Raw genomic sequence first — 19,092 nt, 5'->3', positions numbered from 1 at the left:
GAATAGGACTTGCTGAAGGGTGAGTTGCGAGTGGTCGAATATGCCATGAAACCTGGGCAACAACGGCAACTCGCCGTCACCTGGTCATTCACCTGGTCATTCACCTGGTCTGGTGACAACTTCCTTTCTTTGTTGTCTTCCGCCGCAGACGCGCCGTTTCTGACCCCACCCACAAAGCCATGGGGCGAGGTTTTGCGTAGGAAGCACAAGTTTTAAAAAGAAGTGCCATTTTATTTGCTTCTTCTCGCCGTCGTATGGCGCAATCAGGCCGACCACTCCCGCCAGCCTAACAGATCGGAACGATGCGAAACTAGTAAAAGAAAGGGGCAGGGCTCCGCTCAGACTACATTAGAATTTGAGAAATTTGCGTGACGAATATAAAAGAAATGTATTGTGATATCTGGATATTCCGACCCAACGCCTGTCCCCAAAAAGTAAAAACAGCAAAGCAGTGCATATGACTGACTGATGTCATATGGTTGGTTGTAAACTAGTAGAAAAAGAGGAACACAGGATCCAGGACAAGCTGCTGGGGGTCATGCTAGAAGAGTAGTTGGAGGGCGAATGCCAAGGTGTTTCGTGGGCTGGGTATAGTAGAGGCGTCGTCGAATCGTGGGTGACATGTTTGGGTAGAGGCGACCCGATGGTTTCGAGCAGGTCGATGTAATTGTTCTTGATTACTTTGAGTGACAACTGGAATTGATGGCTCGAGTTTGTTGCCTCAGCAGAGCCGGATTGTTTAGGCAACCTTTTCGACAAGCTGCTGCTTTTCTGAGATGACGGGCTTCTTGGGACGCGGTCGCATGACGGCGTCCTGAGAGCTCATGCGGCGGTCGAGGGCACGCTCGAGCTTGGCACCGAGGGCGAGCTTGCGTAGGTTGTCCGTCTTTTCCTCATCGAGAGCGACGCGTTGAGAGGAGAGGGCCTTGTTCTCCATGCGATCGAGGCCGCAGGCGATGTCGCGGAACTCAGCCTGGGCTGAGTCGGTGGTGGCAAAGGTCGGGGTGACGGATGGTGTGACGCTGTATGTGCTGTAGCGGACCGAGGTGCGAGCCTTTGTTGAAGTCTTCATGTTAATAGCGATCGGGTATGGTGTGGCCAGAGGTGTAGATTTAGGATTGGAAGCAAGAGTAGCGAGGGGAGAGTGAAATATGGAGGACAAGGTAGTGGTAGAAGTGGTGGAATGTGTATAGGTATATACGTGACGGCAATGATGTGTGATGCTGTGTTGTGTTGTGCTATCGGTCGGGTTCAGTGGTATTGCCAGTAGCGCAGGGGTTGGTGGGTTGGTGGATGGTGCTGCTACCAAGGTAGTGAGTGGTAGCGTGGCAGCAGATATGTTGGCAGCCGGCGCAAAAGGAATAGGGCAACTTGATGGGGCGGTTGCGTCTGGACAAGTCTCGGAGCGAATTGCGCATGCAAAGGGTGAGACAGGTTGATGGGTATTTTGCTAGGCAGGGTGAAGACCAGGCGACAACGTGGCGAGGCCGTCAGGGGTCGTCGAGGAGAGGCGCGGAGAGGGCGGGCAAGAGGAAGAGGATGGCGATGAACATACCGAAGGGGCCATGATTGGGCGAGAGGACTCGAGGGAGGCGGGCATGATTATGGATTCTGCAGAGATTGGGCGGAAATGCGAGCTTGGTTGAAGGGGGGATGGAAAAAAGCGAAGGAGAACTTGTGGCGACGTCGGTTGGAGCGATTCAAGAAGAGGGGGAGCAATCCATGAGCGACGAGACCCGGAACGGCTGCAGCCAGGTCAGGGGTTGGGCGAGGGAGGCGGTGGGTGTGTGGTTGCGGCGTGAGTGGGCGGCGGTTGAGGGAGGAGGAATGCGTCGCGTTTCGGGTTGGCGATGGAGGAGGAGGAGTATGTAGGAGGAGGACGGAGGATGGGCTATGGGGGAGCAGAGAGGAACGTGATGGCGGCGAGGAGTGATGGGGCTGGTCGGACCCAGACAGACAGACAGACAGTATTGGGCAGCCAGGAATCTGTAATAAGCGTCGGTAGTATCGTTGGGCAGGCAAGGCAGACGAGGTGGTTTTTATTACGAGTAGAGACGAACAGGGACAATCCAAGACGTCGGGAGCCAACGGCGGCAAACGGTCAATCAGCGGTTTCTAGCGTGACAAACGGGAAAGTAACAAGGCAATGTGACGACCGTGAGTGGAGAGAAAGCCCGGTCTGAAATTTCACATGGACGTGCTAGGGTGGGAAAGGTTACTGGTAAGATGGGGGAATAAAAAGAAGAAAAATAGCCAGGCAAAAGAAAAGAGGGACGGGATCGACGCAAAAGCGCGGCCATGCAATATCCGTATCCTAGACAGACAGGGGACGCTGCCAAGTACATTTGGCAAGTACCTATGTATGTACTGTATGTCTGTATGTACATACATACATACATAGGTGGCTGGCTTGCAAGGAGCAAGGGGATGAGTCGTTTGCAAGGGCAAGTCGGGACAAACTGGGGGGCCGGCAAGAGAAGAGGCAAGGCAGGTACCCGGCGGCTGCAGGCTCGGCTGCATCAAAAGATAAAAATAACTGAAATTGAGAAAACAAAGACATTCCGTCATTCCAACTCAATCATCATTATCAAGACAAATCATCCCATCAGAGCGAACGAGATCTCTTCCTGCAGCAAGGCCCCCAGAGCTTGATAGCGGCCAATGCCTTTTGCCGGCCCTGCTGACGGTTGCATTTTTAGTGGGCCCGCCGCAAACTCCAGGCCAGCGGCCCAGGCGCTGTCAACTTTAGTACTTGATCCCTGTTTGCCACGCTGCCACTATTCACGCACTCCTGGTACTTGGGGATTTTTCTTGATATTGCGAGCCTTTCGCGAGTTTCTGGGAGTCAACACCAGGTACGGGATACAGCTTATTGGTCCCTCAAACGTCCTGCCATCGCCGTGCCACATCGCCATCCGCCGTTAATGTCCTTGCGGCTGCCACTGCCACTGCCACTGCCACTGCTCCACGCCACAGCCTCCCAGTATCACTCGTACCATCCATCACATCACACCACAACACACCACGGACGCCTCGCTCGACTCACCACCTCTGCCGATTCCTACCTTCTTTGGCCCAAGCCCGCTGCCCGTCCGCGTCTTGTCTTGAGGCAAGCACTACGAATACAGGGCCCCTTCCGCATTCCAGGCACTCCGGCCCAAGACACTGACTGACGCCGGCACAAGAGAAAATAAAACAATTCAAGAGCAGAATGACATGGAAACTGACAAAAGTAGCCTGCCTGAAACACACCTGCGTGGCATTTACGGCAATTTTCTCGCCGACTATTCACCATCTCGTCGTGACCCCGAGCTACAAACGAACCCTGCGCAAACCGTCGCTCCCGGCACTCCACGTTGCCATTCAACCTTGGCATCTTGGCGTTGTATGTCTTGATACTGCTGAGTGTCGGTTCTGATGCACGTACAGATAGATTGCATGCACGGATATTGCTAACTACCACCAGGCTGCGCTCTGCCGGCTACCTAACTAAGATGCACCGACTGCCGCCAAGGGAGTAGGAACGCCTGGTTTTGCTTTTCCCCGTCAGTCGTACCTTAAAATATGCATGTCCCTCGCCCGAGCCTCGGCCCCTACATCTCCCCCCCTGAGAAAAAGAAAGCAAAAAAGATAGCAAAGGCAAGGCAAGGGAAGATGGAGGCGCAAAAAGAACCAGTGACAGTCTGCAGTCTCTAGAAGCGCCTACTGACACGGAAACACGCCACAACGCCAAATTTAGCCTTGCAAGTCACTCCCTTCATGCATGACTCTCTCCGTCTGTATCGGCACATCCCATCCCCGGAAATGACAAGCCTCCGTGCGCCGCCTTTGCGCTCTCTGAGTGCAGCACAACGACGGTGCACGGCCGCTTCATCTTCGGGCCGCCGCCATGCATGAAACAGCTGCATGCATGCACGGATATTTAATGACACAACCCGGTGCGGAAATGTGGCCGGCTTTCTCCCAAAGGCGTCTTTTGCAGAATTGTTATCAAATACTGCGGAGCGGAAAAACTGATTGTCGCATGGCTATCAAACCCCGAAGGCTGGGCCATCTACCCATCACTGTTCCCCGACCCGTTTCCCGGTGCGGAGTGCCTGCCACAGCCTCACGGGTGATAGGCAGGATTGCTGGAATACCCGTTGCCAATTTCCCGCGGCCTGCGAGCGATTCAAAGTATTCGAATCGCCATCATGGACAAGATCAAATACGTCGCCGACCAAATTTACCACTCTACCAATATTCTCTTCCGCTTCAGCAGCTTCCACTTCGGGACTAGCACGAGGCTGGAGCCGTGCTGACACTTATTAGACACGTCTCGAACAGCCTTTGACATGATGGCGATGCTTTGTCAACTACGATTTACAACCTATCTCTTTCCTGCTGGTTGAGACATTTTCAAAATGACCAGACGAATTGTCATAGCGCACAACACTGCTGCCACTGCCGCTGCCACCACGACGCAGCCAACGCTGCAAGTGCCGTCCCAACCTCCACCCAGCTACAATCAACTTCAATCTGGCATGCGCTGTCTCGGCATCTCGTCTGCTCAGCTACGCCTCTGGCAGACCTACGACGACGAGAGTGAGGACGATGACGTACCTAGTTCTGCTATGGCGAAGAGGACACCCCACCTCATCATCACCTCGGACCTCTTGATTCCCGGCGATGGCGAGCCAATTCCCAATGGCGCATTGGTCGTCACCTCCAAGACGATTGCCTGGGTGGGACACCGCGATGCAATTCCCTCAAAGTATCATGAGGGACCTTGTAGAGTCCACCATGTTCCGTACATGATGCCCGGCCTCTGGGACGTTCACGCGCACATCGTTGGCCCGAATCCAGACCCTGAGACTGCCCCACGAGGACTGGTTTACGGGCCATACGGCGAGCACCCGGCCTCGCAGGGCGCCCGCCTCGCCCGAGGCTGCTGGCAGGCACTGCAGTGTGGCTATACTTCGCTGCGTGACTGCGGCGGTTTCGGCTGCGAGATGGCCAATGCCATCAATGACGGCTCCATCGTCGGGCCCAACATCTATAGCTGCGGCGGCTTCATCAGCCAGACGGCTGGCCACGGCGATCGGTTCGACATGCCCCCTGGAGATGCCCTGCTGCACTTTGGCGTCAACAACATCCAGCCGGGCTTCTTCTGCCAGGGCTGGGGCGCACTGGCCGACGGCGTCGACGAATGCCGCCGCGCGGTCCGCTTAAACGTCCGTCGCGGCGCCGCATGCATCAAGATCCTAGCCAGCGGTGGTGTCATGTCCCTCGACGACGACCCCCTCGATGCACAGTTTAGTGAGGCAGAAATGTCCGCGCTCGTGGAAGAGGCCACGCGCATGGGGCGCGCCGTGGCGGCCCATTGTCATGGCAAACCCGGCATCCTGGCGTCTATCAAGGCCGGCGTGAGGACGATTGAGCATGGCACGTACGCAGACGAAGAATGCCTCGACCTTATCAAGAGCCAGGGCATAATCCTGGTGCCGACGGCTGCCGTCCTAGAAATGCTCGCGGGCCTCGACGACGCGATTCCAAAGAAGATCGCCGAGAAGATTAAGCAGGTGGCCGCCAAGATGGAGGGTATGTATAAGATGGCCCTGGCCAAAGGCGTCACCATTGCCATGGGCTCGGATGCTCAACCCAGCTGGCTCGATGCGTCGGAGATTGTCTACGCCGTCAAGATGGGCATGACGAGTCTGCAGGCGATCAAGGCGGCAACGGCGACAGCGCCATTGACGCTGGGCCGCAGGGCACCCATGTCGGGCCAGCTGAAGGTCGGGTATGATGCGGATATCCTGGGGCTTACGGCGGACCCGATTGAAGACATCACGGTTCTCAAGAATAGTGACAATGTAGGATGGGTGTGGAAGGGGGGTAAGCTGTTCAAGGGACCCAACGTTGGGCTTTGGGGAGAAGAGTAGCCATGCAAAGAGTGATTGTGGTGATGATTATGATTACGATGATTACGATGATTACGATGATTACGATGATTACGATGATTACGATGATGATGATGATGGATGGAAGTAGCACAGACTATCATCATGCATGTAGCTCGCAACTCAGTCTGTTATAGCAGATCCAAAGGCTGAAGGAAATTGTAGAAATGACGAGCACAAGTTCCAGAAGTATGCTGATGAGCAGGATGGCGAAGACGCACACACTCAGTCATGGCATCTCGCATAACAAACTGTCTTCTCTCCGCCCACCCCCATTGCACATGTCGTGACAATACCCGCCTGACAATGAAAGTTGCTGCCACTTCTCGTCTACGCGCAGATAATGCGGCCGACATGACCAGCTGGAAGCAGCCGCGCATTCCCATCCACCGAAACCTACGTCGCCGTGTAACCGCCGTCCACGAGGATATCCGTTCCGGTGACGTAGCTGGACGCGCTGGACGCGAGGAACAGATACACTGCCTTTAACTCTAGCGTCTCGCCAAATCGCCTGTTTTTTTTTAGCAAAACGTGTGAGCATTGTGAACTCGAGAGATTCGTTGTGTTAGTTTCGACGTACCCCATTGGCACCCTGTCCAGAATCGCGCTCATGGTCTCCTCCGCGATCGGCCCCGAGATGCCCGTCTTGAAGAAGCCCGGGGACACGCTGTTGACGCGGGCGAAGCCGAGCCACTCAATGGCCAGAGATTTGCCTACAGTTCTGTAAGCAAACGACCGCAACACCATCCAAAAAGAAGCAATTTCGGAAGACGCGAACGAAATCACTCCAGCGCACTTACAGAGGTGAACCACCGCGGCCTTGGAGGCGTTGTACGCGGCCTGCCGCCGGGGCACGTTGACGATGTGCCCGGACATGCTCGCCGTCGCGATGAAGCTCCCGCCCGCGAAGCCGCCCTCGAGCGGCGCGCCGCCGAGCGCCGTGCCCTCGCGCCTCTGCCGCCGAAAGTGCTGCCCGGCGACGTGCGCGCAGTGCGCCACGCCATCCGTGTTGGTCCGCGTGAGCGCGCGGTACCGCTCCACGTCGGCGTCGATGAATGCCTCGTCGCCCCACGAGACGCCCGCGTTGGCGACGAACACGTCGAGCCGGCCGTTCAGGTCCTGCATCGCAGCGAGCACGCCGGCCTGGACCTGCTCGAGCGAGGCGACGTCCACCTTGTACGCCTCGCCTGGAGCCACAGAGTCAGTAAAGGAGCATGCCAAGCTCACTTGCTTTCGGGCAAGGTGCGGGAAGAAAAACGTACATGTCACGCCATAGGCCGCCGCGATCCGCTCGGCCTCAGTGACGGCGGCGTCGTTGCGGTTGTACCATAGGGCGACGTTGGCACCGGCCTCGGCAAAGGCCTCGGCGACGGCGAGCCCGATGCCCTGACCCGCGCCGGATATGATGGCCGTCTTGCCGGACAGCGAGAAGAGTGGCATGACGGGGCCCGCCGCGGGGGGCAGCGTGTTGTTGCGCCGAAAGACGCCGTTTTCCATCGGGCCAGCCATGGTTGCGTGTGCAGTTGCGAACTTTTCTCTTCAAAGAACCTCGAAAAAGTCTCTGAATGAAGTTGGCTTCAGCTTAGAGGATTTAGTACAGAAACTTACAAGTCGGCCAAGGAAAGTAAAAAGCGCAAGGCTTGGTGCTAGCTTGAAGCTGGACTATTAAGCTTCGGTTCCTGGATCCCCACGGAAACCCCCACGCAAAGTTCGCGGGGTAATCTAGCTTGGGGGGCAGGATGCTGCTTAACGTATCCGCTACAAGAATGTAACGTTGGCTGCCAAAGGTTCTTCCTTTTATTGTGCATGCCGACGCGGCTGTTGTACGGGGCTCGCTTCTGATGGCGATAGTGTCGACGCCTTGTGTTCTCTGCTGAGCAGCCGTCTCGGTTACATCAAACCAACACAGCGGTAAACGGAGCATGAGTAGGAGCATCTTGTGGAAGAGTCGGCCCGTTGCGGCCAGAAATGAGGTATTCATGGGTATTTCGTTCGCACCCTAGTGCGAGCTTAAAGTTAGGGACTAATAATAGCGACGCCTTAATATCAGTACGCGCCGTTCTAGTCAGATATATATATATGTATGCAAGGATGGACTGGTAGGGGATGCCGTGCATCTTGCCAGCCGGGTTGATAGCCAGCAATAATGAATGAAACTCCCAGGATGCCGTGCCTAACGCCGGGTGATATGCTGCGTCCGTGGCTTCGGACCAGTTTCGAGGCGAGCTATTCCTCGAAGCAATTATCTGCAATGCACGCCTATAATTCGGAGTTGCATCGACAGGCATGTCTGATGCTCGATGAATCGAAACGACGGGCGTCCAACGCAACGTACACGAGCCGAGGACGATATCCCAGCACGGGGCTGCATGCGTGATGGACCCGTGTCTGTATTTCCAGGTCGTTGATCGTGGAGCTCAACCTAGAGCTGGCCCGAATACGTCATCCGCGGCGGCGAGTTTCCTCCGCTTGGCCTCGCGGGATTCCGGATCCGTTCCGAGGACACCGTCTGCCGGCGCGTCGGGCTTCTTCGACTTGACGGCCGCTTGTGCGCGGCGCGCCTGCTGGAGCGCCACCAGATTCGCTCGATCGGGGTCCCTGCATTTCTGTAGCTTCTTACGCAGGGGCTTCATCGACTTGACAGTCTCGGGCTACTCAAGAGTTAGAACCATGACCGAGGTCAACCTTTGAGGGGGACTGCAGAGCTTACCGCTCCCCAATACTCCGTCATGCGTGCGGGAGGCTCTTCCTCGAGCATTTTCCGGCAGGCCTCCAAGGCCGCGAATATCTTGTTCCGCATCGCTGTTTGCTCCGTCGCCTTGTCGTCGGACGCCTCGGGCAGGGGGATCAGGACGTCGACGAGGCCGGCGTCCGTCATCAGCAGCGCGGCCATCATGATCTGGCTAGGGGCGTAGTAAAAGTACACGTCCGTGATCACCGCGCTGAACTTGAGGATCTCTCGCGCCCGCACGTGCGCCGCGCCTATCCGGTCCTTCTCGGCCGGCAGCTGCCGCCGCAGCTCGAGGACGGCGCCCTCGAGGGCCCGAAAGGGGTGCCTGACGTCAAAGGCGAACCTGATACCCTGGCAGAGGAGGAACTCGCCGGCGAGGATCTGCTCGCCCGTGGTGTTGGGGAACTTGTCGGCGAACTTGGCGGAGCGCATGTAGAAGCCCTCGGCCTTGCAGCCGAAGAAGAGCGACGTCTTGAGCAGCTCGGTCGGCGGGTAGGTCATGACCGAGTTGGTCACGTAGAAGCGGCGCAGGAAGACGGCGGCGGTGGAGCGGATCTCGGTCGGGAGGTCGCAGAACTGGCCGGCGCGGATCAGCTCGACGGTGAAGAACTTGACGAGGCGCACCTCCTCGTCGGGCGTGAGGAAGTCGGGCGGCGCGTCGGCGCCGAGGCGGGCGGCGATCTGCTGCTGGGCGAGCGCGTTTGTTTTCTCGCGGAGCTCCCTCAGGCCGGCCTGGGAGAAGGACCAGAGGCGGAATTGGCTCGACTGGCGATAGCGCTCGTCCTCGGTGGCCATTGCGGATGGCGCCGTGCGAGGCGGCGATGCTGAGTGTTGAGCTTGGCCGTGTTGGAGAGGAGAAGTGGCTGAGGTGTGATGAGAAAGCGTGAAGTTGGAGTAGCTTGGTGATGGTGGTGGGGAGATTTGCTGTGTGCGCTAAAACAACTACCCTGTAGCAGCAGCCAGGCGCGCACCGTGTGGTAGGACGACTTCGATTTTAATGCGGGAAGAGCAAGATTGAATAAATACGATATTAATTTTGATTAATTATCCTCAATATATTTTGTATAATAAGCACGTCTATTTAACTTCTACTATTTATTTAGTTGATTTAGATCTATATTTACAACACCACTGTAGATTACTGTAGCTTCACTTTACGAGCATAACTGGCTGTGCAACGCTTGACCTTTCGTACAGCTTATACATGTAATAATTAACAAATAAATTAGACACTAGAAAATTCAAATGAAAGTAAGACACCCTGGTAGCACGTCACTGGCGCGATGGCGAAACATGAAAACATTCGCGAATTTTACTCTCCTTCTTCCCGCCCCTTACTCCTCGGCCTCGCGGTTGATCTCGAAGCGCTTCTTCAGGCGGTAGGCGACGGCACGCTTGCGGGCGCCCTCGCTCTGGACGAACGCGGCGGCGCCGCCAAAGGGACCGGCAAAGGCCTGGTTGCGGACGCGGACGACGCAGACGTTCTTGACGCCGGCGATCTCGCCCTCGCAGGTCATGCCCTGGGGCATCTTGACCGTGATGGGGTAGTCGGTGTTGGTGGCGACGGAGAGGCCGGAGATGCCGACGCCGGGCATGTTGAGCGGCATGCTGGCGCTCTTGAAGGCGGAGCCGTCCTTGCCGCCGGAGGTAGGGTCGATGGCGGCGGTGAGGGGGCCGGCACCGTCCTGGTTGACCTGTGTTGACACGCGTCAGTAAGGCCGATTGATCACTGGAAGTTGCTGACGAGGGATTGAGTGCTTACCTGGCGGTAGATCAGGCTGACCTCGCCGTTGTCGTTGCTGGTGGGCATGCCCTTCTCGGCGCCCTGGCCGGCCATGTCGCCGACGATGGTCTCCTTGGGGTAGTCCTTGGGGGTGCCGCCGAGGCCGAGGACGCCGACGACGGGGAGGTTGAAGATGCCGCTGAAGACGCCGCGCATCTCGTTCATGTGCTCCTCGCGGCGCTGGGCGCGCTGCTGGGTGAGGATGTTGGCGGGGATGCTGTCCTCGACGCCGGTGGCGCCCGAGGCGCCGTTGTTGGTGGCCACCTTGCTGCCGCGGCCCATGAAGGAGGCGACGACCTCATCCGGGTGGACGTCGCCGTTACCCTGGGTCCAGCCGAGAGGGCTACGGCCACCGGAAATGTCGGCGTCACGGATGATGCAGGTGTCGGCCTGCGCACCGCACGCGTTGGAGGCGCAGTTGCGGGGAGTGCCATCGGCAACTGCATTCAGTCGTGTAAGTCAAGATGCGCGCCAGAGACAACGGCCATCAGCAACACGTGGTATGCTTACCTCCAAGACCAGGCATGGAAACGCCATTGGCACCGACAATGTTGCGGATGACACCGTGGGCCGAAGCACCAGCGGCGAGAGTGGTGAAGACGATAGAGTACTTCATCGTGTATGAGAAGCTTGAGCGCGACGGGGAATAGGAAAGATGGACAGGTCAACGAGAGAATGAAGGAAGCAATTAGTGTCTCCGGGACGATTGGAAAAGAAACTTGAGCAAGATGTAGTAATCAAGGCCGACTTGGGGTGTGTAGAAGCTGTAGGACATGAGTAAGTTGGGAGCCAAAGCATCTAATATATCTGACGGGCTCAGACTCGGACCGTCGAGGTGGTGCCCGGAATCACGGCTGCGGACAAAACTCTAAAAGCCGTCAAGGGATTGGCCTGTGACGCAAAATAACAAACCACCTGATAGTTTTGCAGTTTCGTTCCATTGGCACGGGCTTGGGGGGAGGGTCCCTGGCATCCCGTATGGACATCCCCCGTTTGGCCCTTTTGGTCCTTTGGCCCTTTGGCCCTTGTTGGGGGTTGCGGGCTCGTAACTCGACTTGGCGGCAGCGGCATCAAAACTTGGCCTGAAAATCGGCGTGCCTGAAACGCTTTGGCGAACTGAGCGCTCGGGGTGGAGATGTGGGCGGCGGAGGAGGAGGAGGGTCAATGTCCAAATTTGGCAAAACGGGAAATGGAGAGCGAGGAAAAGGCAGGGGGGGCTCCTGCGGCTGGAGATGCGACCAGGCGCTAGGACGGTGATGATTTCTTCATTCAAAGTTCGGTCAGCTCGTCCGCGTCCGCCCGCTGTGGCCGCCTGACCATGATGCCCTGCGATGATAATAGGCGGTGTCGCCGGACGGAGCGGGTGCCGCCGTGCAAAAGGGCGGGTTGACGGTGGACTTGTTTTCCCGAGCGCTTCTCGTGCGCTTCTCGTGTGTAGGGCTCGGATCGTGTTAAGGCAAAAGTATAAAAAAAATGAAGTGAAATGAAATGAAATGAAATGAAATAAACTAAAATAAAAATTGAAAGACGTCGATGACCTCGGCAAGGGCTACTGAGAAACAGTTCTCCAACACAGGGCAGAGAGCATGGCAGTGGTTTGCTAATAAGCCGTGCTTGTTTCGGCGATCAAGCAATGCAAGCCACCAACGCTAGAAGACAGGCGGAATGACGGAGGATTTTAGGATAAAAAAAGACCAGTTGGAAACAATTGTGCGTCAAGTCGAAACAAAGGAACCCCAGCCAGCACCCAGGCCGCCAGCTGAGATGGGAGTCGACAGCAACCCCTTCCTTGCTTGGCTTGCACCCTGGATGACGGTTGGCGTTTGGCTAGCTAACTAATAATAATTACCAACTAGTTACTATTCGGTACATTATAGAATTACTGCCTATATTTGCTGCAGATGTGGCTCCTCCACACGGGAAGATGGATATAATTGATTTAGCAAGGACAGGGTGGGTAAGGACCGACAATCACAAGCTGAGACGCTGAATCGGTCAACTATTCCTTGCACAACCATCATCATGAACATGCATCCAGTCTCTTCTCTGCCCCTGTCCATCTTCTGATCTTGACTTCTTAATTTAGCCTTCTGCACTAACTAACTAACCAACTAATTACCCTCTGCAAGGCGGCTGTGGCGCGGACTCAAAGGTCGGCCTTGTCGCCCAAACTCTATTGAGTTGCCCGGACGCTTGCCAACTTGTGGTTACCAGTATGAGCTTCGTCCAAGCCAGCCCAACAGGGGGGCCATGCGGATCGCGTTCTTGCTTGCATGAATGCACGGCCTCGCGTAACTTAAGAGATACGGTAGTGGTATGCTTCCCACCGGATAATAGCCCCAAACGGAAAGAAGAGGGAACAAGAAGGTATACAGCCGACGCCCACTTTATCATCGTTTCGACTGCCCTGCCCTGCCCTGCGCGTCCAACTTGCATTCTGCACCTGAAGAATTGTCACCGTTCCTGATACAATCGTCCGAGCGCCGGCACCCGCATTTTGCCGCCGTCGCGTCCAATGACCTCGTCCGCTGGTCATTTTCAGCGCCCGATTAGGTAGCACTCGAGCCGGCTCAGGCCCTCGAGTCCCGGTCCTGGTCTGAGTGTTTGAGTTTCCTCCGTTCCTGGCTTTCTTCCTCATTGTGTCGTGATTTTTCTCTTGGCCTTTTGCGGACAACCAGAAAGCCAAAACAACAAGCCCGTAACTCCTAATTCCCGAGCCACGCTCAGTAGAAGCAGCCCGCACACGTGGAATACTTAAGCCTCGCTCTTCGCTCGTGTTGTCAAGTTTATCTCTTGAATCAACCCAACAAGCCACTTTCAGCCCTATCTTTCCTTCTCCTCACTTCACTTCAAAACAACCTTCTTTTCATTTTCGTCAAGTACGACATAAAACCACTTCTTTCTTTTCAAGATGAGATTCACCGCCATCGTCGCCTCCCTCCTCGCCGCTGGCTCGGCCGTCTCCGCCGCTCCCGTCGAAAACGACAAGCGCGAGATGAACTTTGGCGGCATTACCGGTCCCCTCGGCGGCCTCCTCGGCGGCGGCGCTGCCTCCGGCGTCACCGGCTCCGCCCAGAACGGCGTCGCTGACCTCTTCAAGCTCGCCGACACCATCCTCAACATCCCCATCGACACCATCCGCAAGGCCGTCGAGGGCGACCCCGCCGGCGCCGCCACCGGCCTCCTCCAGGCCATCATGAAGGCCGCCTCCGACGTCCCCAAGGACGCCATGGGCCTCGTCACCCCCATCACCAACCAGGCCACCAAAGCTGCCAAGTCGTCCTAAATCAGACCTCTGGATGCCTCTGTTTTCAGAATGAGGAAGATTGTTGGCGAGGCATGTCTTGCCTCCTTCATCAGCACAGCAAGACCTGCCAGCTAACAACCACTCAGCCGTCTTGATTGCGTGCACCGGTCGCGCAAGGTGTCAACCGCCTCCACAGTGCTGTCGCTCCCTGACAGTTTACTTTGTTTTCTTGATAATGTTTATATTGATAATTTATTCCATCTAAATTTAACTGGCTTAACATCTTTGTCACCGTTTTTAGAGTGCACTCGTTGTCGTGCTGCAGACCCCGTTGCGAATGCCAGTGTCAACTGCCACGGCATATTAATCCAGGCCATAGAGAAGCAACAAAACGTAATCCCATAATCATCAGCTCAATCACTAAAAAGTTGCGAACTCACTGCCAGCACGCTTGAGTTCACAAGTGCCTGTTTTCTCTTTCTCCAGGCCAAGCCTGCACCAGTTACCCTCTGGTGTAGGCCAAGTTTCCCTCCTCAGGATAGTAGCTCCTGGATACAAATGCAGCTACCCTGTACCTCTTGCTGACAATCACTACTTGGAATATCTGACAGAACGGATCGAGGCATTCTGGGGCGGATTAGTAAGGATAGGTATTTCTATACTCAACAGAAAGTTACTTCCATTCTTGTGCTTTCTTCCACACTCAGCATCACTTTGCGGTTCTTTGTTTGCAGGTCACACGACAACAACATTACTATTTGCAGAAAGCTCCCTGAAGCTACTTGCTCCTGTGGGGTGAATAGTCGAGAATAATCAAGCAGACGACAGCCAGGCTTCCAGCTAGTGCCTTTTCTGTTGGGTGACATCGGCCCGCCGGAGCTGAGATCGGCATTGGCGAGCATTGCATATGCAGGTCCTGTTAATATTCAGTGCTGAACTAATGGGTTTATAGTTAGTGCCTGGAAGCTATCACGGCGACGTGCGCCCCGGAGTTCTCGCGTGGTGTCTCGCGGCCAAGTCTACGCGGTAGCCAACAAGAACGGGATGCAACGTGCCAACCCCATGGCTAAACACAATGGGATTAGCTAAACGAGGATACTATTCAGGCAGCTGTAATTGGGCTTGCCTAGACGGGGCAGAGATTCCGGGTTGGTTGGGGAGGCTTGTTGGCGCGTCGTGCTTACAGAACGCGGTCGCGAACCATTCCGGTCAGAGAAGATGCCGAAGAATGGCATTGGGTCCTTGTGGAGATGCCGACGAAGCTCATGGTGCGACCGCTAACTAGCTGTCATGATATCTCGGATTGTCAGATACTTTCGGGAGGTGTCTACGTATATATAAAGCGCGATGTTTGGGGGAGGTGGAAGCGCTCTGTCTTCTGGTTCAGTGTCCATATTCTATTCTGAATGTGCTTGGCTCATTGACATCAACATGAAGTTCCTAATTGTTGTTGCCGCCCTTCTGGGTGTCGCGGCGGCTGCCCCGTCGATTTCCATCCGAGACGGCGGCTCCAATGTCACCATTGTTCATCCCGGCACTGTTCAAGATATGAAGGTGACCAAGGAAAACACCCTCAACGGCACATATCACGGGGCTCAGACACAGATTGTCGCGCCGGCCGACATCTCTGAACGTTCGGGAAGCTCAATCCCCCTTGAATTTGTCAACAACTTTCTCGGGAAAGCCGTCAACGCATACCTCGTCGGCCTCGACCCCGCAGAAGCGCGTCGTCTTCGTCCGCCAAGACGGCACCCTTGTCTACCCCAGCTCCGGCGGCTCCGGCGTGCCCGTGGCCGTCACGGAGTCGATCAATATCCCCCTCCCCGGCAAGGGCCGGACGCTGTCCATGACGCTGCCCATCGCGCTCGAGTCCGGCCGTCCGCGTGCTCTCCCCGAATGACTACGCGGTCGTCGACCCGCAGGGCTTTGCAACATACTGGGACGACCACGTCGACCGCGTCTGGGCGCGGTACGCGAAGCGGCCGCTCGTCGTGAACACGCAAGGCGACGCGGGCAGGGTTCACTGCCGCGTCGGCGCTTGACCAGCGACTGGTCTGCGCCCGGCGACGACCTCGGCTTCGACAAGCCGTCGGGTAGAGGACATCTGGGGGTGCGACAGCGGGCCGTTTGCGAACCGCAGCAACGGCGTGCACCCTCGCGGCGGTCGCGCGCATCTGTGCCGCCCTCATCCGCTCGACGCTGCTGCTCCCCGACGGCGACGTGCAGCCCGGCCCGGCGGCCGGCGAGTACTACAAGACGGACCCGACGGATCATTACAGCCGGCTGGTGCACGAGCGCGAGATGGACGGCCGCGGATACGCGTTCCCGTACGACGACGTCAATCCGGGCAACGAGAACGCGTCGGGCACCGTCTCGTCGGGAAGTCCCAAAACGCTGACGGTCTACGTCGGAGGCTACTCTGCATCAAGGTCGGAAACTTTTGGATACATGAAAATTCACAGGAATACATCTCTTGTGTATATACTTTGATAGACGCAATTGCACATACTTTCTACTTGACAAAACTACTTGACAAGACCAAGCTCCGGCGACGACGGCATGTAAGGACTTCTTGTACTGGATTCTGGAGGAATATCGTGCACAGGCACTGCCCTTGGAAAGCTCAGCAAATAAATGCCTGGCAACGGGTAGCCGGAGATGTGGCGTGCGGGATAGCCATCATTAATAATTAATCTGTCATTCCCCGGCTAGTTAGCTTTTTAGCAGATTGCGCGAGATTGACAAGAACATTAGTAATGGATCCCAACGTCCGCCGCGGGCAAAGCAGCAAGCATACTTATCTAACCTCTTTCCTCTCCATGAATTTTTTTTTCTAATTTTCGTTTCGCTTCATCTTCCTTTATTCGCTTTTTCAAAATGACCGCCTTCAACATCCAGGTGGTCTCCGACACCGTCTGCCCGTGGTGCTTCGTCGGCCATCGCCAGCTGCAACAGGCCATCAAGCTCTGGCACGCCAGACACCCAGAGTCCAGCGACACCTTCAACATCGAGTTCCTCCCCTACCAGCTGCAGCCCGAGTTCCCTAGGGGCCCCGGCAAGAGCGTCGACAAGGAAGCCTTCCTCCGCGCCAAGTTTGGCGACGCCCACCGGCTCCGGGCCTCCGAGCGACTCACCGCGATCGGCGCGCCGCTCGGCATCGCCTTCCGCTTCGGCGGCCGCGTCGGCAACACGCGCGACTCGCACCGGCTCATCGAGCTGGCCAAGGCGCACGGCGCCGACGTCGCGAACAAGACCGTCGAGGGCATCATGTCCGCCTACTTCGAGCAGGAGCGGGACATCACGACGCGCGAGGTCCTGGGCGAGGTGGCCGCGGCGGCGGGCATCCCCGCGGCGGACTTTCGAAGGGCCATCGTGGAGGGCGACGAGTACGGGGCGCGGGTGGACGAGGCTTCGGCGGCGGCGAGGGAGGGCGGCGTCGATGGCGTGCCGGCGTTTACGATCCAGGATCGGTTCCGGTGGTCCGGGGCGAGAGACCCGGAGGATTTCGTTAAGCTGCTGGAAAGGGTTAAGCAGACGAGCTCTTGATGCGGGCGGAGGGATTGCGGGATGCCCGTGTATGAAGATAATGTTCAAGTACTGATTAATATGGCGGGATGAAGAGGGGGTAGCCCACAGACATGCTATTCACTAATTTCAAACACTAGAAGCTCAAATCCACGGAATCGAGACGTTTATTTGTAAACACTCTGTGAACGATGCAAACCTGATTCATTCGAGAAGAAAAGAAGAATTAAAGAAGCAACTCGCTGTTCAGGACCGGTCCAACGTCGCGGAGTAAAAGCTCGGCCGAAATAAAATAAAGATAAATAGAAAGGGCAGATAAATACACGCATCCACAAGCATAACCAAGTACAAGAATCCGAACACATCCACAAGCATAACCAAGTACAAGAATCCGATCCCGCACGCCTCCCATCATCTTCTCTTCGAGCTCCCCTTCTTCCCACCCGCGCGCTCCTTCCCACCATACCGTCCGCGGTCCGAGCCGCCATCATCCGAGCCGGCCTTGCTCGACGGCGGCGACGACGCCCACGTGTTGCTCGTCCCCTCCGACGCACTCCCCGGCGAACTCGCCCCCTCACACGCCGAGCTGCTCGCCCTCCACCCCCTCGCCACCCCCGCCACACCCTGCACCTCCTCTTGGCTCACGTTAGCCCTCCGGCCGCCCTCCGCGGCACCATCCAGACCCAGACCGGGGGTTCATACCTGTGCCGGTGCAGTCGTCGCAGCACCCGTGGTCGCACGTCGCCTGGAGCTGCCCGGCCAGCACCTCCTCCCCCGGATCCAGCCCGACCACCTGCGCGGCCGTCATCCTCTGCGCGCACCAGCCGCGCGTGTTCGGACCCCGTCCGCACTGACAACACACCCACCCCCCGCCGGCGCCGGAACCTCCCTTGGCGGCGAAGCGGCAGTGCTGCAGCGGGCAGCCGGCCTTGGTCGGCTGCGAGTCGCTCATGATGGGGTTGCCGCAGGGGCTGACCGCACCCGTGAACATGTCCAGGTGGGCGGACGGGCAGTAGTACCACGACACGCTGGTGTGCGCGCAGCGGTGGTGCTTGGGGTGTCCTCGACACATGGTGATGATGAGGAGACAAGGTGGAAAGTGGAAAGTGGAAAGTGAAAGGCAAGTCAGTCAGTTGGAAAACGTTTACTTGGAGGAAAGCTCGGGGAACGTTTGCGCTATGGGCAACGGGCAACCAGTAGAGGCATACGCCTTGGCTTATATACACCCGTCTGCAGCTATCCGTGCGGAGCAGGGCGGCGGCCTTTACAATCCTTTTCTCGCCTCAAAGTACAGCTGAGTCTTCCAAGCACAGGTGTGTCTGGCTTCTGATAGTCTAGGCGCGAAACAAAAGAGTAACTCGATTACTTTTCACGACGCCTATCCCGTACAACGAGGATGGAGAATTCAATGTCGTGCGACGCAGCACCGACCCAGCTTCCTGGGACAGGGTGCAAAGACCAGCTTGCTTGCTTTCCCCCGCGGAGACGGTTGTGCCCGCGGTCCAAAACAAGACAAGGACAGGACAAAACCAGGGATTCGGTTGGACCAATCACAGCGTCCGGTGCTCCCTCAACAAGGCATTCGACGACGAAAGGGGAAGTTGCATGGGTGGCGAGAAATTTGTTTCGGGTGTCTGCCAGTAATTCGTAAGCTGTAGGCATCGGGTGACGAGGACTCCATGTATGCCCTGTATGCGCTGCAGCGGAGCGGTCGTCTCCCTGGTCCTGGCTTCCCCGACATTTTGCGAAGATTTTCGGAGCCGGTACGTCTCTCGGAGCGGATGTCACCGTTGGATCGTCCACTCAGCTGCGGGCAAACAGGGCTGTGTCCCGGAATCCTGGATTCTGTCACGCAACACGAGATGGA

The 19,092-nt window shown here is 56.7% G+C and overlaps 9 protein-coding genes across 9 annotated transcripts; 4 read left to right on the top strand and 5 right to left on the bottom strand.

The window, feature by feature from the left end:
• Positions 1-739: 739 nt before the first annotated feature.
• ISF_09478 (hypothetical protein) lies at positions 740-1,072 on the bottom strand (the record flags this gene model as incomplete). Its single annotated transcript, XM_018853080.1, has 1 exon — positions 740-1,072. The coding sequence occupies one exon, from the start codon at positions 1,070-1,072 to the stop codon at positions 740-742; it is 333 nt and encodes a 110-aa protein (XP_018699761.1).
• A 3,331-nt stretch (positions 1,073-4,403) lies between these two features.
• ISF_09477 (amidohydrolase) lies at positions 4,404-5,921 on the top strand (the record flags this gene model as incomplete). Its single annotated transcript, XM_018853079.1, has 1 exon — positions 4,404-5,921. One exon carries the CDS (start codon positions 4,404-4,406, stop codon positions 5,919-5,921), a length of 1,518 nt encoding a protein of 505 aa, XP_018699760.1.
• Positions 5,922-6,335: 414 nt separating this feature from the next.
• ISF_09476 (sorbitol utilization protein SOU2) lies at positions 6,336-7,448 on the bottom strand (the record flags this gene model as incomplete). Its single annotated transcript, XM_018853078.1, has 4 exons — positions 6,336-6,450; positions 6,520-6,652; positions 6,740-7,126; positions 7,202-7,448. The coding sequence occupies 4 exons, from the start codon at positions 7,446-7,448 to the stop codon at positions 6,336-6,338; spliced, it is 882 nt and encodes a 293-aa protein (XP_018699759.1).
• Positions 7,449-8,356: 908 nt separating this feature from the next.
• ISF_09475 (Cyclin-related protein) lies at positions 8,357-9,465 on the bottom strand (the record flags this gene model as incomplete). Its single annotated transcript, XM_018853077.1, has 2 exons — positions 8,357-8,590; positions 8,650-9,465. 2 exons carry the CDS (start codon positions 9,463-9,465, stop codon positions 8,357-8,359), a joined length of 1,050 nt encoding a protein of 349 aa, XP_018699758.1.
• Positions 9,466-10,004: 539 nt separating this feature from the next.
• ISF_09474 (cell surface protein (Mas1)) lies at positions 10,005-11,069 on the bottom strand (the record flags this gene model as incomplete). The annotated part of the gene is made up of 3 exons (XM_018853076.1): positions 10,005-10,364; positions 10,433-10,893; positions 10,964-11,069. 3 exons carry the CDS (start codon positions 11,067-11,069, stop codon positions 10,005-10,007), a joined length of 927 nt encoding a protein of 308 aa, XP_018699757.1.
• A 2,295-nt stretch (positions 11,070-13,364) lies between these two features.
• On the top strand, positions 13,365-13,739 carry ISF_09473 (hypothetical protein; the record flags this gene model as incomplete). The annotated part of the gene is made up of 1 exon (XM_018853075.1): positions 13,365-13,739. The coding sequence occupies one exon, from the start codon at positions 13,365-13,367 to the stop codon at positions 13,737-13,739; it is 375 nt and encodes a 124-aa protein (XP_018699756.1).
• Positions 13,740-15,131: 1,392 nt separating this feature from the next.
• Positions 15,132-16,265, top strand: ISF_09472 (hypothetical protein; the record flags this gene model as incomplete). Its single annotated transcript, XM_018853074.1, has 3 exons — positions 15,132-15,669; positions 15,820-16,129; positions 16,244-16,265. 3 exons carry the CDS (start codon positions 15,132-15,134, stop codon positions 16,263-16,265), a joined length of 870 nt encoding a protein of 289 aa, XP_018699755.1.
• Positions 16,266-16,577: 312 nt separating this feature from the next.
• Positions 16,578-17,246, top strand: ISF_09471 (Thioredoxin-like fold protein; the record flags this gene model as incomplete). Its single annotated transcript, XM_018853073.1, has 1 exon — positions 16,578-17,246. The coding sequence occupies one exon, from the start codon at positions 16,578-16,580 to the stop codon at positions 17,244-17,246; it is 669 nt and encodes a 222-aa protein (XP_018699754.1).
• Positions 17,247-17,636: 390 nt separating this feature from the next.
• Positions 17,637-18,297, bottom strand: ISF_09470 (hypothetical protein; the record flags this gene model as incomplete). The annotated part of the gene is made up of 2 exons (XM_018853072.1): positions 17,637-17,860; positions 17,928-18,297. The coding sequence occupies 2 exons, from the start codon at positions 18,295-18,297 to the stop codon at positions 17,637-17,639; spliced, it is 594 nt and encodes a 197-aa protein (XP_018699753.1).
• Positions 18,298-19,092: the final 795 nt, after the last annotated feature.

This window comes from Cordyceps fumosorosea (genome assembly GCF_001636725.1).
Source record: "Cordyceps fumosorosea ARSEF 2679 chromosome Unknown scaffold_50, whole genome shotgun sequence".
NCBI classification, from domain to species: domain Eukaryota; kingdom Fungi; phylum Ascomycota; class Sordariomycetes; order Hypocreales; family Cordycipitaceae; genus Cordyceps; species Cordyceps fumosorosea.
The sequence above is the reverse complement of the archived record's forward strand: the minus strand, read 5'-3'. Positions and strand labels throughout refer to the sequence as shown.